We start from the raw sequence: 13,684 nt of genomic DNA, 5'->3' as shown, positions 1-13,684 counted from the left end.
CCGGACACGCTGTGGGGAGGGCACGGGGCTGTCTTACCGGGCTCTCTGCGCGCGGCACCAGGCGCCGCGCTCGCTCCAGGGACCCGCAGCCCCCGCCGGCCGCAGCCCTTGGGGGTCACTGACTGCAGCAGGGAGTCTTCCCACGTCTGGCCTGTCTGTGCCTGCTGCCTCGTGACATGCAGGTTCACGCAGGTGCACGCAGGCTCCAACAGCGCGCTGCTCCGTGACTCAGCCACCCTTGGATTTCCTGTTACTTCCCGGCCAACTCCAGACCTCTGGGGACGCTCTCCAAGCTCCTGTGCTCCAACCCCCGGGGGGCTTGCCCTTTTCTACCACCCCACCCCCACCCCTCAAGGCTTGGGTGCCCTCCTTTCTCTCATCCACCGCTTCCTCTATTAACTGCGGGAAGTAATCACGGAGGGTGGGTCTCCACCACAACCCTAACACAAAGTCCGACAGGCCAGGAGGTTTAAAAAGACACGTTCAAAAGCGCATGGCACATCCGCGGGTACGGAGCCCCCGGTTCGTTACGCACTCGCTAGGAATGTAATGCAGCACACCAAGAACAAAGTCTCCCCAGAAGGTTTCCTGTAGGCCAGCATTCATCCGGGCAGGCACAAGAGGAGGGGCCGGCTGACCCCAGCCCACGCACTCTGCCCCCTCACAATGGTCTGTACTGAGAAGACCCTGAGCCACCCCGCCCCACCCCCCAGGGCAGCTGGGAGCTCAGCCTGCCCCTTCCGCCCTGGAAGTGCCCCTCTCCCCAGGGTTCCTCCCACTGGAGACACCCCCCCCCACACACACACACACACCACCCTGGGGTCCTGCACTTAACCTTCCGGGTGGACTGTTTTCAACCTGCTTTTCAGAACCTCTTCTCCATTCACGGCAATCATTTCTGGCTCTTGCTCATTTACCCCAACAACACACACTGCACTCTGCAGTGTCTCTGGTATTGCTGCTATTTCGGGAGCATGACTTCTTCACCTTCTCCCCCCAACACCGACTTGGTCCTAAACACTGTGCTGGTGCATGACTACTATAGCCGTGAAACAGCTACATGAGTCTGCGAGGAAGGTTGCTGTGGGCACCCCCTCACGCAGGCACCTGCGTGACCAGGAAGCTTAGGGGCACTGACACAATCCATCACCTGGAGAAAGACAATTAGGATTTCCACTCTCAAGTCTGCGTTCTTTCTACTTCTCCGTCCTGCCCTCCTCCCGCCATCCTTCCCCTTCCTTTTCTTTCCTTGCTTCCTCTCAGCACTTGCTTCCTTTGGGGTGCGACAAGACACCCCAGGTTCCTTCTGTAGCTTCTCGGCCCTTTATCCCCAGAGTTCGCCGCTCCGCCAAGGAACCGCTGGAGAAGCACATTCCAGTCCAACACCTGGGCACAGGGGGCGCTCAGGGAATCATTTTCTAACAAAGACCCTCACCAAGTTATCTCTAAACAAAAAGCACACTCATGTTTCTTAGAGTGAGGCCTTTCACGATGATGAGAGCCCATCGAGATGCTCACATCCACATCCATCGTAAATACATCCATCCAGCGACTGGACATCGTCAATACTTCCAGTCCGTGGCCTGCAAATCTGCCTTTCATTGGCCCAAAGCATCCGTGCCGTGAAAAATCCCACCACCGAGGGAATGGAACAAAATTGGCACCGTGGCGCGCACACGCCTTCCACAAAAACTCTTCGTCACCGCCTCTGGGGCAGCCTCTGGGCCAAGCCTCCAACATTCATGCCCCAGCCGCTCCTTCAGCCTCACGCCCTGGGGTCAAGCCCAAGCCGTAGGACACATTCCCCAAGCTAAACAACCAAAATTCCCGGTGTTGACCGAGGTTCCTAAACAGGGACACGAAGTTTACACACCCTTACCCACAGGGTCTAGGTTCCGAGACCCCCCCCCCCCCCCGGGGATGCCTCACACCGCGGACGGCACCGAACCCTCTACACAGAGTGTTTTTTCTAATCACACACACCTTCCCACTTAAAGGAAGCCCTTCCCGGCTTCTCTGTGGCTGATCAGAACCACCAGCTTCATTACCCCTGCACACTGGGGCCAGGATTCAGCCAAGTAAGGGTGACTTCACCAGAAGCACCGTGATACCAGGGCCGTGGACCTCACACCGACACAGGCCCTGGACAGCCGCTGGCCAGGGAGCGTCCAAGCGTGAATACGCTGGACACGGGGTTGCGTCACAGGCTAAGCAGGACAGAGCAGGACGTGAGATTGCATCACACACCTCAGAATAGCGCACAACCTAAAATGCATCAACCGCTGATGTATGGAATTTTCTACTTACTATTTTCGGGCCGAGGCAGACCTTCGGTAACTGAAACCGTGGTAAGGGGGAGGGGGGCTATCGCCCCGTACAAATGACCCTCTGAAAGAGTACGATTCAACAGCTGTGGTGTATTCACAGCTTGCACAACCATCGCTGCTAGGCGATTCCAGAACATTTTCCTCCCCACCGGCAGTCACCACCCCCCCCCCGCCACCCCCTCCCCCCCGCCTGCCCATCCCTCAGTCCCTGGCACCCAATCATCTAATTCCTGTCTGTCTGGACTCGCCCACTCTGGGCGTCACAAACATGGGCAATGAAGCAACATGGGGCTCAGCTTATCTTTCCTTAGGTTGTTGGTGGTGTCTTAATAGAAAACACCCGTCTTCCTTACTTCCACAGCCCTTGGCGTGCACAACACAAAGCAATCTGTACGCGGCAGGAGAGCGAAACAACGTCACGGCTACTTTACCACGATGGCGGGACGCAGGGAGCCAGGATGCACCCCCGCCCTGGCCGAGGCTAAGGCTGCCAGGGCCGTGGGGGCAGGGGGCCCGGGCCATCCTCAGCGTTCCACACGGCTGCTGGTTTAGGTCATTTAAAACAACATGGGAACAAAGGGAGGGGTGCCACGGCGCTGCTGAGAGCACACCGGGACTTGGTGTCCAGACACTGCCGCGGGACAACTCTTGGGTTCAGCCGCCCTGGGTCCCGTTGCCGCCAAGGGCTGCATCGCTCGTCCTCTGACGGACGGGACACGGCTCTGTTGGCCCGTCCCCCGACATCTCGTCCCTTGTCTTGAGCAAGTGCTTGGTTTACACGAGACAGACTGGCCTTCCTTTCTCCTCCCACCAGGGACAACGACGTTATCGCCACAGACGAGGGGACGCACCCTCTCCACACACACACACACACACACAGGGCGTGGTCATGCACTTCACCCAAACGCCAACCCTCAAGGCGAGCAGGCCACAAGCGCTGTGAGTGTGTGAGGGAACCCCAACGCCAGCTTTTGCGACGAGGCCCAGTCTTGTCGCCGCCCCAGGAGAACACGACAGTGCCCGTTGAAATCTGGATGGCCGCGTGAGTGGCCACAGCCTGGCCTGTCTCAGCACTAAAATACAGGACAGGGGTCGGAACCCCGGCAGGGCGGAGGAAGCGGGGCGGGAAGGATCCAGAGTTGCCAGGTGCCGGGGTGCTCGGACGCTGATGCTGGACAAATGCATAAGCCCCTCAGGATGCCTTCCCACGCAAGGTCAACCCAGATGCACCGACAAAGCTCCGAGCAGAGCCGTCCACGGACAAGAGGGGACACGAGCAGAGTGGTTATCGCCCCCGAACACGCCGTGGAGGTCCGCCCAACTCACAGAGAGAGCGGCCGGACTGCTGCCTGCTTCGGACCGGGTGGAAGGGGGAGCCCTGGGGCTGCCCCTGGGGGTGGGCGCCACCCAGGGAAGCTCTCTGCAGGCCTGGACGGCAGCCGCCCTGCCCACGCGTGTCAGAATCCCACCAGAAGGCCCGTTTCCGTGCCCTGGCCGCCCAGATGTCAGCATTCCTTCATTCGGTGTGGGTCCCCGCTCCCCCCTCTTTTCCCTCAGCTTCTGCATTTCACGGAGGGGGTCCTCCCAGCCTCCTCTGCACCCGTGGCGCCTCCTTCCTCCCTGGCCTCACTCTCCCCGGCCCAACCCCAAGCCCCATAACCCTCCCACCACAGCCCTTGAAGAGCTGCCTCCCAAATAGCGTGAAGCCACGTGACCACACCAGCAAGTCAGCAAACCTGCGGGCGCCTGCCCTGACTCGGCGTTTCCTGAAGCCGCATGGGTAGAGACGCAAGGAGAAAACATAGCTACCAATAAAGACTCAGAATCAAGCCAGCAGCCTGCCCTGATGTGCCCCGGTTGTGGGTTCAATCCCGGTCAGGGCACAATGTTTTTCTCTCTCTCTTTCTAAAAAATCAATTTAAGTCCTGGCTGGTGTGGCTCAGTGGATTGAGCACTTAGCCTGCGAACCAAAGGGTCGCCGGTTTGATTCCCAGTCAGGGCACAGGCCTGGGTTGTGGGCCAGGTCCCCAGCAGGGGGCGCATGAGAGGCAACCACACACTGATGTTTCTCTCCTTCTCTCTCTCCCTCCCTTCCCCTCTCTCTAAAAATCGATAAATGGTCTTTCAAGAATGTTAAGGAACACATGCATGCAAATTTACATATACATATAAATGAACACATATGAACACACACACACAAAAATACAAGGCAGCACACCCTGGGTACAGAGCCTTTCCGTCGGCTGCTGTTTCTCACGTCTCAGATGACAGGGTTCTGAACCTGCAAATCCCTCTGTGCACACGGGCTGCGATGGCAGGAAGCCAGGCCTGACGGGGGGGCTCAGCCCTGCCAGTTTTTGAAGCCTGAGTTTTGCCCTGTTCCTCCAGCTTCCTAATTACCCAGCCGAGCAGTTCAGAATGGAAACCTTCCATTGCCCCTCCTGTAATTGAAGGCCCGGAGACGTTAACGCCCTCCTTAGAGCCACCCACGAGGTGGAGCCTGGATGGGAAACCTGCCTGTCTTCCCCCCGAAATCTCCTCTCACGGGAATAACCACTCCTGGCCCTCGCCCCTGTCCGCAAGTTACCTCTCAGGAAAAAACACTCGGGAAGGTGACCCTCGGGTGGGCTGGAGCTTGCTTGTACATATGAAAGCAGCCCTGGCTAGTGGGGCTCAGTGGATTGAGCACCAGCCTCCAAACCAAAGGGTGGCCGGTTCAATTCCTAGTCAGGGCCCGTGCCTGGGCTGTGGGCCAGGTCCCCAGTAGGGGGCGTGCAAGAGGCAACCATCGCTGTGGCTCAGCACCAGCCCCTCACACAGGTGGGGTGCAAGTGGCTGCAAGGTGGCGAAAAAGAGGGGACCTGCCGACACCTGCAGCTACGGGCTGCTCCACCCCCAGGTCCCCTTTCAGCTCCGGCTCCGGCGCCTCCTGGAACACAATCCTCACCCGAGATGCTCGAGAGTGGAGCCGCGATAACCAAACCTGGGAGCGCTCGGCTTTCCTACACAGTTTAGACTCCACACCGGGAAACACACCCACGCTTCTCCCCCCCGACCTGCATTTTGAGACGTCTGTGTCTTGACTCTCAACGCTGCGCGAGCCCAGAAGGACAAGAGCAGCCCGCTTCACTTCCCGGCGTGTATTCTACAACCGACGTGGGACATCAGCTCCCAAAGTGGGCCAGCGGGGAATGGCGTTCCCCGCCCTCCACAAGGACTCACTCAAGGAACCTCAGGCTGGGACCCACCCCTGCAGCCACTGGTCAATGCCCCCTTCCACCCGCCCGCCCATCCATGGTCGTGATGGTCTCTCACTGTGGTTTTAATCTGCATCTCTGATGGCTGGCGATACTGAGCATCCTTTCACACGTCTCTGGGTCCTCTGTATGTCCTTGGAGAAGTGTCTGTTCGGGTCCTTTGCCCATTTTTTAATTGGGTTGTCTGTCTCCCTGGTATAGAGTCCTGTGAGTTCTTTTGATATTTTGGAGATGGAGCCCCTGTCCGAGGTATCACTGGAAAGTATCGTCCCCTACACAGTGGGTTCTCTTTTCATTTCGATGTTGGTTTCTCTAGCTGTGCAGAAGCTTTTTAATTTGATGTGGTCCCATTTGTTTGTTTTTCCCTGTAATTCCCTTGCCCAAATAATCTTAGTATTCTTCTGCCATCCCCAAACAGGACAACAAAAACCTTTTTATAATCATGCCCAGTGTACCAGACCTTCAATTTATATTCTTTATACAGACTTGTTTTCATTACTTGACTTGCTTTTTAAGATATTTTACTTTATTATTTATTTTTAGACAAAGGGGAGGGGGGGAGAAAGAGAGGGAGAGAAACATCCACGTGTGGTTGCCTCCCGAGGGCCCCCTACTGGGGACCTGGTCCACAACCCAGGCCTGTGCCCTGACGGGGAATCGAACTGGCGGCCCTTTGGTTCCCGGGCTGGCACTCAGTCCACTGAGCCACAGCAGCCCGGGTTTATTCACATTACTTTAAACTTGTGTGAAATATTTGCACATCTTGAAATCTCTGCCTTTACAGTTCTTTTTTGGAGGGGAGTGGGGGGGAGTAAAAGACTGTTCCTTGCCTGAATTTTCAATGTCTTTTACTATCAAACTTCAGGTTTCCAGGGCACCATTTCTTGCCAACGCTTCAGAAAAAGAAACATCTTCTGAAATACGCTGGAAAACCACTTTTCCATACTCCTGTCCTAGCATTTCACTGCGGCTTACCACGCTTTACGGGCACCCACAATTCGGAAAAGTACTAGGTCTGTAGCTCAGCGGCAGGAAGCTTCTGGAACCAATTTCTGCAGAGCGGTTACGCGGTCTTCTGGAAGACCCGGCCGTGACACAGAGAGTGTGTGGCCCCTCCTCTTTCCTGCCGACCCCTTCACTAGGGATAGCGCCACTTACGAGACAGAATCTGGGCCTCCTGGCTACTCACTGGGACTGTGCTCACAGCAAGGGGCTCAACTCCGAGCAGCACACCAGCCCGCTGCAGCTCCCCTTGCACGCTCATGGCTTGGGGGACAGAAGGAAAGCCCACGCCATGGGCATAGGGCGCCCTGAGCAGCTGCACCCAAAGCCGCAGCCGCACCCACGGTGCGCCCTTCCCGCGGGGGCTGGGAGTGGGCTCTGAAGAAAGTCCAGCTGGCGCTCGGCTCTGACGCGTGTGGCATCCGCAGGAATAAAGCTGTAATTGTGCTCCTCGCACTCTGTGGGTGTATTATGCACCGGCCTTTCTCTCTTACCCGGGGCTTCTCGGGTTTAGCCGTGCAGAGTGCCCGGTCCCTCGATTCCCGCAGAAACACACACAGCGTGCCACCCCTGGGTCCTCGGAGGCGCGGAAACACTGATCCCCCTCGTGGGTGGCTCACAGCACTCGGTTTCCGGGTGAGTGAAAGGCAACCCCACGCCATCCAGCTCTCCCAAGCAACCACGTCACTGGGTTCCTTCTGCAAGGGAGGCTGGAACTCTGAGGGTAGTGGCTACGTGGCACGTCTCGCCCATCAGCAGAGATTCCCAAGGTGTGAGAAAACTCGGCACGTGGCCAGCCTATGGCCCAGGTTTATTCCCACCCCTCAGCCAGGCTTGTTCCATAGGGTCATGCACCGGCTGTGTCTCCAGGGGAGACAGATTCCTTTCTCCTCCGTCTTCCTCTGGTATGAAGGGCAAGGCGACACTGTGTACTTCACGGGAACTCTGCCCTCGCTACCCTCATACGGCTTACACCTGCAACACTTCACAACTGTGTAGCACGCTGTCACTCCGGGCCGCCATCCACATCCTTACAGAGGCTCTGAGAGCTCTCCTTGGGGAGCCAATGGACTTGACCTCTAATCGACTCGGGAACCACGCCCCCTTTAGAGAGGCTCTCCCTATTCCTTTCTTGCTGACAATCCCTGGAGGCCCCTCGGATTCGTAGCCTGCGCCCCAGCCACCCAGCTGCGAGCGAGGTCACGGAAGCACCCTTCCGTCGGCATCCCGGACAAAGCATTCCACTCACGGGCGGGACACTGGGTTTCCCCTGCCGACATACAGCACCTTACTGTACAGAACACACAGCAGCCAGTTCCGGAGCTGAGAAATACCACAACGACACCAGAAGTCTCCCCACTGCCCTTTGGGCCCCCCTCTCCAGGCAGCATGTGGGGCTGTGGCCAAGATGCGGGGTGGAGGCTGGAGGTGGGGGCACCTGGGGACACTGGAATGCCGTTAGCAACCCCTTCGGGTTCCGCCAAAACCACACGCCCAACCCCGTTAACCAAGCAACTACCCCCAGAAAGGCAGCCAACCCCGGAGGCTCTCCTGCTAACCCCAAACCCGAAGCCAGGCGCCTACCTTGAGGCTGGACATCGCTCCTCGTCCTGGACTACGGAGGCGAGTTCTCTGTGCTCCCCAGGGTCCTCTGCTTGTCGCGGCGGCTCGACGGGAGCTTCCTGCCAAGGGCAGCACAGGGACACGCGCGTCACCAGGCCGCCTCCTTCAAGACATCTGTCATTACGGACCCCGTCATTGTGGGCTCTCCCCGCAAGCCGGGACCACGGAGGCCATGACGCAGCCTGCCGCCTCACCGTGGCACTCGGCCACGGGGCTGGGGCCTCAGCTCTGCAAAGTGCTGCCCCAGGACGGCCCAGCCAGACCCTGCGTCCACTCCATGAGGTCTGGAACGCCAGGGGACACCATTGGCTCCAAAAACAAAAACAACAAGAAACACACACACACACACTCCCCAACCACAGTGAAATACAACCCAGCTGCATCGGACAACGCACTGCAGCAGAGCCCGGAGCCCCTGACCCGCCGAATCTGGGATCCCTGTCTCCCGACTGAGCGAGCCAGGAATTCTCGGGGGTCACTCTGCACGGGCCACGGGCCAGGGCACCCACAGGGGAGAACACAACACTCCCAGCCTGGGCCCAGGGGCCTCCCAGAGCCCGGACTCCACAGGCCCAGGCCTCTCTCCCTCCCACGCGCACCCTGACTGCTCTGTGATAATCCTGCTGCCGGTTCTTCTCGAGAGACCGCCCCGGGTGCCGCTGCAGCCAACCTTTGCTCGGACACACAGACGGGCAGGTTCGGGGGCCCCAAGATGCAGGGGGAGAGAGAGGGGGAGATAGCAGCCCCGGACAAGGGAGCACAGACACAAAGACACAACTTGTGTGGACTCTTCCCGTCCCCTTGGACCACCCACACGCTGGCCTTAAAAGCAGTGCAACGTTGTATATAGCTTTCATTACCTTTGCCCCAGACCAATCTTTAAAAATACTTGCAAAAAAAGAATACTAAAAGAACAGATACCATAGATATTCGAGGACACCCATGTTCGAAAAGCAGCTATCGTTACTTTTCACTGTTGACCTGAAACACCGCCTTTCATGTCAGAGGACAACTCACCATTTCTCACAGTTTCCTACCAGGTCTTTGCCTCTGTTAACGCAGGGACCAGCTAACGGGGGGGAGGAGGAGACAGGGGAACCCAGAGATGACAGCAAAGGGGCTAAGAACCCAAAGGGAAACGAGGGCCCTTGAAACTGTCACGGCCCTGGCCGGGGGGCTCAGTGGGTTGGGGCATCGTCCCTGCACTGAAAAGAGGAGATTTGCTCCCCACTTGGGGCGCAAACGGGAGGCCACCGATCAATGTCTGTCTGTCTGTCTCTCTCTCTCTCTCTCCCTGCTTTCCTCGCTCTAAAAAAAAAATCAATAAACACACGTGCTCAGGGGAGGACGAGACACCAGTGAGGCCCACCTGTTTGTAGAGCTCCGTGGACGGCGAGGACCGCGAGCGCTCATGTAAATGCTGCAGCCGCTCGCGCGGGCCCAGGCCCGCGTCTAGGATGTCATCAGCCGAGTGGTACCGGCCCGAGGCCCTGGCGTCCGGGCCCCTCCGCTGCGTCCTCCAGCAAGCCTGATACTCTGCAAATGTCCCCAGCCTCTGGGGCGCTCCGGATGCCCCTTCCTTCCCCGCCTGCCCGGGGCCGCCGGCGCTTTCTCCGAAGGAGGTGGTGCGAGCCCTGCCCTGGGGCTGGAGCTCAGGGCCCTGGTCCCCGTGGCCAGCGGCCCACGGCCTGTCCAGCTTCTCTTTCGGGCCTCCGGGGAGCGCCTGCCTCGGGCCGGCCCTCTGCGCCATCGGCCTGCTGGTTTCCTCAAAAAACTTCCACCTGTCGGCGAAGGTGCCCAGGGCGTCCTCGGGGTGCGGGCGGGGGCGTCGACCCCCCGAGAGCCCCACCTCGTTCATCTTCTCCGGCTCCGAGTACGACTTCAGTTTCTGCTCCGCCGTGAACCGCCTGCGGCCCCCGATGCGGGCCACGTGGGGCGCGCCGCCCGCACAGGAGGGCGGCCGGGCCGGGCCTGCCTCCCAGGCGTGGTGGGGCACGGCGGCGGGCTCCGGGCAGCGGTGGCCCCCGGCCCTGGGTTCTGGGGACCCCGCGTACCGCTCCGCGGGGCTGGGGTCCAAGTCGCGGCGCTTAAACGACGTGGCCCTGAGCACGCGGGCTTGCGCCTCCTTCAGGTGGTCCTTGTAGGTGCCCAGGAAAGACGGTCCCGGTGCCGGGGCGGCGGCCCTGCGCCAGCCGCCGGCCTCCCCCTCGGCCTCGCTGTCGGGCCCGGCCAGCGCCACGGTGCTCTTGCTCTTCTGCAGCCTGGCTCGCCGCTGCTGGATCTCGTTGCGCAGCGTGGTGGCGAACCGGTCACTCCTCCGCGCGGGCTTGCCCACCTGGGCGTCGAAGGGCGGCGGCCTCTCGGGGCCCCCTTCCTGGCCCTCGGCGGGCCGCCGGCCGCCCTCCTGAGCCAGCGAGTGCAGCAGCGGCGTCTTGTGAGCGGAGATCTTGCCGCCCTCCCCATCGGCCCACTTGAAGGCGTCGGCCACTTGCTTCACGCTGGCACGGTCGCCGTGGCTGGCCCCCGGGGGCTCCTCCATGCCCGGGGGGCAGCCCCCCACCCCTCGGTCCCCCGGGTCAGCCCTCGCCCTCTCCTGCGCATCCTCGTGCTGCGGGAAGTGACCGCGGGGCTTCTGGCCCACCGGGTATGCGGCGGGACCGTCCAGGGCGCCCAGAGGCGAGCCGCCACGCCAGTAGCCCTCCCGGAGCTGCGACAGCTGAGGGCCCCCCGGAAGGCCCTGCCTTGCGGTGATGGCGCGGTGGTGGCTCTGCCCACCGCTGTCCCCCTTCCGGTCAGCAGCATGCGGCCACCGGGCCTGGGAGGCGTGGTCTTCCTGAAAGCACTGGGTGAGGACCCCATGCAGCTGCCCTCCCTGCGCCGCGGCGGCCCCGGGGCCCTCGTGCGAGAAAGGGCTCTGGTCGCTGGACTGGCGCGGGTGCTGGCAGCCGTAAGGGGTCGGAGGGAAGCGCACGTCGCTGCTGGACAGAGAAGCTTGCAGCCGGCCGGCGGCCCGCCCCGCGCAGTCTAGGTGCGCGTCGGCCGCACAGCCCGAGCTGCCGGGTCGCCGCCGGCCATCCCCGGGGCGAGGGGGCCAGCGCTGGGCCTCGGTGGGCTCTGCTCCCCAGTCGCCGCGGGACTGAGCCCGCACCAGGCCGGCCCAGTGCTGGGCGGCGGCGGCCTCTGCGAACGCAGGGCCCTGGGCCTTCTCGTGGCTCTTGGTGGCCGCGAAGCTGTCGCTGCGCAGAGGGGGCGGGGGCGGGGGTGGGGAAGCCGGGGCTTTCTTCTTGTCCGGAACATACCAGACCGGCCCGAAGCTGGCCCTCCCCGACGCCGGCAGCTTGGGCTCCGGCCCGTCCTCGGGCCTGGGGCTCCTGCTGCTGTCATGGGCTGTCCTGGGAGCCAAGGGCCCGAGCCTGTCCTCCAGGCCCGGGGCGTCCTGCCGGCTGCCGGCCAGCCGGGGGGCCTCCCACAGCCCCACTGTGCAGAGGATGTTCTCCGTGGAGGAGGCGTCCGCCTTGGGCAAGGTGTGGTCGGGTGTGCTGCAGCTGGTGGAGAACGAGCCGTAGGCCGAGTCCCGCTTGCTCGGGCCGCCCAGGTGGTCGATGCTGCTGTTGGACTTGGCGGCGGAGAGGCGGCCGGAGGCGTAGGGCTGGGAGGGCTGGTCCAGGCTGTCCACGCTGCCCAGGGAGCTGGAGTGTCCCGAGGTGCGCTGCAGGCTCGTGGGCTCCCATGCGCCCGACAGGTCCTGGGAGGACGAGCTGGGGGCCAGAAGAACCACAGGGTGTCAGGAGTGGCACAGAGCTACAGTATTCGCACTTCAAGGTTAAAATAAAGAACAGACAGCCCTGGCTGGTATAGCTCAGCGCATGGAGGCACGGGCCTGCAAAACAAAGGGTTACTGGTTCGATTCCCAGGCAGGGCACATTCCTGGGTTGCGGGCCAGGTCCCCAGTAGGGGGTGCATGAGAGGCAACCACACACTGAGGTTCCTTACCCTCTCTTTCCCCCTCCCTTCCCCCTTTCTAAAAATAAATAAAATCTTCCAAACAAACAGAAAGCCCCTGTGGCTACGTTAGGTAGCAAAGGACCACGATGAGAAAGGGAGCTGGGTGGGCAGACCAGGGACCCCTGGCAGAAACGCAGCTTGTCCCTCTCCACTCTCCCAGCCACAGTCCTGAGCGGTCGTCTCCGTGAGATCCTGTGGCCAAGGACATGGAAATAACGTTGACGCACCGCCTGCACGCAGTGTGGCCGCACACCTGCGTGTTCCATCAAGAAACCACCCAATGGGGGCTTCACGGAGACCCTAGAATACGAAGTCCGCTCCCTCCCGAATGAAAAGGCCCGCTTCTCACTGAGGCTTTACCGCTCGGGGAGAGTCGGCGGTTTTCCAAACCTGCCCGGGGCCCCCTCACCACCACCCCTTGTCACTTGGAAGAGCTCGTGCCGTGTTTGGCATGGACGAGGAACCCTTCCCACGGGCACGTTTCCATGCTGCGGAAGACTAGCCCGATCCACCCAAACCTGACCCAACCTGCTTATGGGAGCCACACACACACACACACACACACGGGCAGACACTCACACACATGGACTCATAGGTGCACAAGCGTTGTTATGCACACACAGCCACATGTGTGCAACACTGGCGTAAACAAATGCATGCATGCAGATACACATGCATGCGTGCACACGTATAAACAAAATGCAGCACATGTGCTCGTGTGTCCTGACATGCACGTGTGTGCGCACCTAAATGCCCATGTAGAGACACAACCCAGTGCACAGATTCACATGCATGCACACATAAGAGCCACACGATTGCTATTACAGTCATCCTTCTGGCAGGGCACTAGTGAGGACACCAGTGCCACTGGCTGTGCTAACCGGAAGGGCCAGCCTACCTGGCGTGGTGTCGGCCGTGCCAGGAGGGGCAGGCACCAGCAGAGGACGGCTGACAGGCGGACGTCTCGGCGTGGCTGTCGGAGAACTTGGTGGCATGCCAGGAGTGAGGCCGCCAGCTCAGCTCGTTCCGCCTGAAAAAGAAGGCAGGCGACTCAGGGACGCCACCCTCACCCAGCACAGCTCTGCGCCAAGTGTGGATAGAAGCCCCCGCTCCTACTGCCTGGGGGAGAGCATTGACTGCAGGTGCTTCTGCTGGTCCCAGGGCTCGGATGCTGGATTAAAAACCTCTCTTGCCCCAGTGCGGAGCGCCAATCACAGGCTCCAAAAGGGGAGCCAGCCCTTATTCTCCCAGGGCACTCTAGCTAAGTGGAAAAAAAAAAAAACTTGCCCCTCCCTCCCGCACTAAAGACAGCAAACAGAACCTCCCAGCCTTCCTGTTTCAGCTCCGCTGTGCTCGGGCCCTCGGCTTTGGGCCCACATTTGGGCTTAGCTTTGCGCGGAGCTTTGCACGGGCCAGAGGAAAGCGCACCCAGCTCAGCTGGCTCTCCGTTGGGATGGCGTCTGCTTACTT

The 13,684-nt window shown here is 60.6% G+C and overlaps 1 protein-coding gene across 7 annotated transcripts in view; it reads right to left on the bottom strand.

The window, feature by feature from the left end:
• Nucleotides 1-13,684, bottom strand: part of SHROOM2 (shroom family member 2) — a 94,593-nt gene that overhangs the window by 21,227 nt on the left and 59,682 nt on the right. For all 7 annotated transcript variants that reach the window (XM_037027730.1, XM_037027732.1, XM_037027733.1 and 4 more), the window contains 3 exons: nt 13,113-13,244; nt 9,579-11,967; nt 8,171-8,268 (listed from right to left, as the gene is read on the bottom strand). In XM_037027730.1, coding sequence (XP_036883625.1) covers nt 8,171-8,268; nt 9,579-11,967; nt 13,113-13,244 — 2,619 coding nt within the window. The remainder of the gene's footprint in view (nt 1-8,170; nt 8,269-9,578; nt 11,968-13,112; nt 13,245-13,684) is intronic.

Source organism: Sturnira hondurensis, unplaced genomic scaffold (genome assembly GCF_014824575.4).
Source record: "Sturnira hondurensis isolate 20B ecotype Veracruz unplaced genomic scaffold, ASM1482457v3 Scaffold0019234, whole genome shotgun sequence".
In the NCBI taxonomy this organism is placed as follows: domain Eukaryota; kingdom Metazoa; phylum Chordata; class Mammalia; order Chiroptera; family Phyllostomidae; genus Sturnira; species Sturnira hondurensis.
The sequence above is the reverse complement of the archived record's forward strand: the minus strand, read 5'-3'. Positions and strand labels throughout refer to the sequence as shown.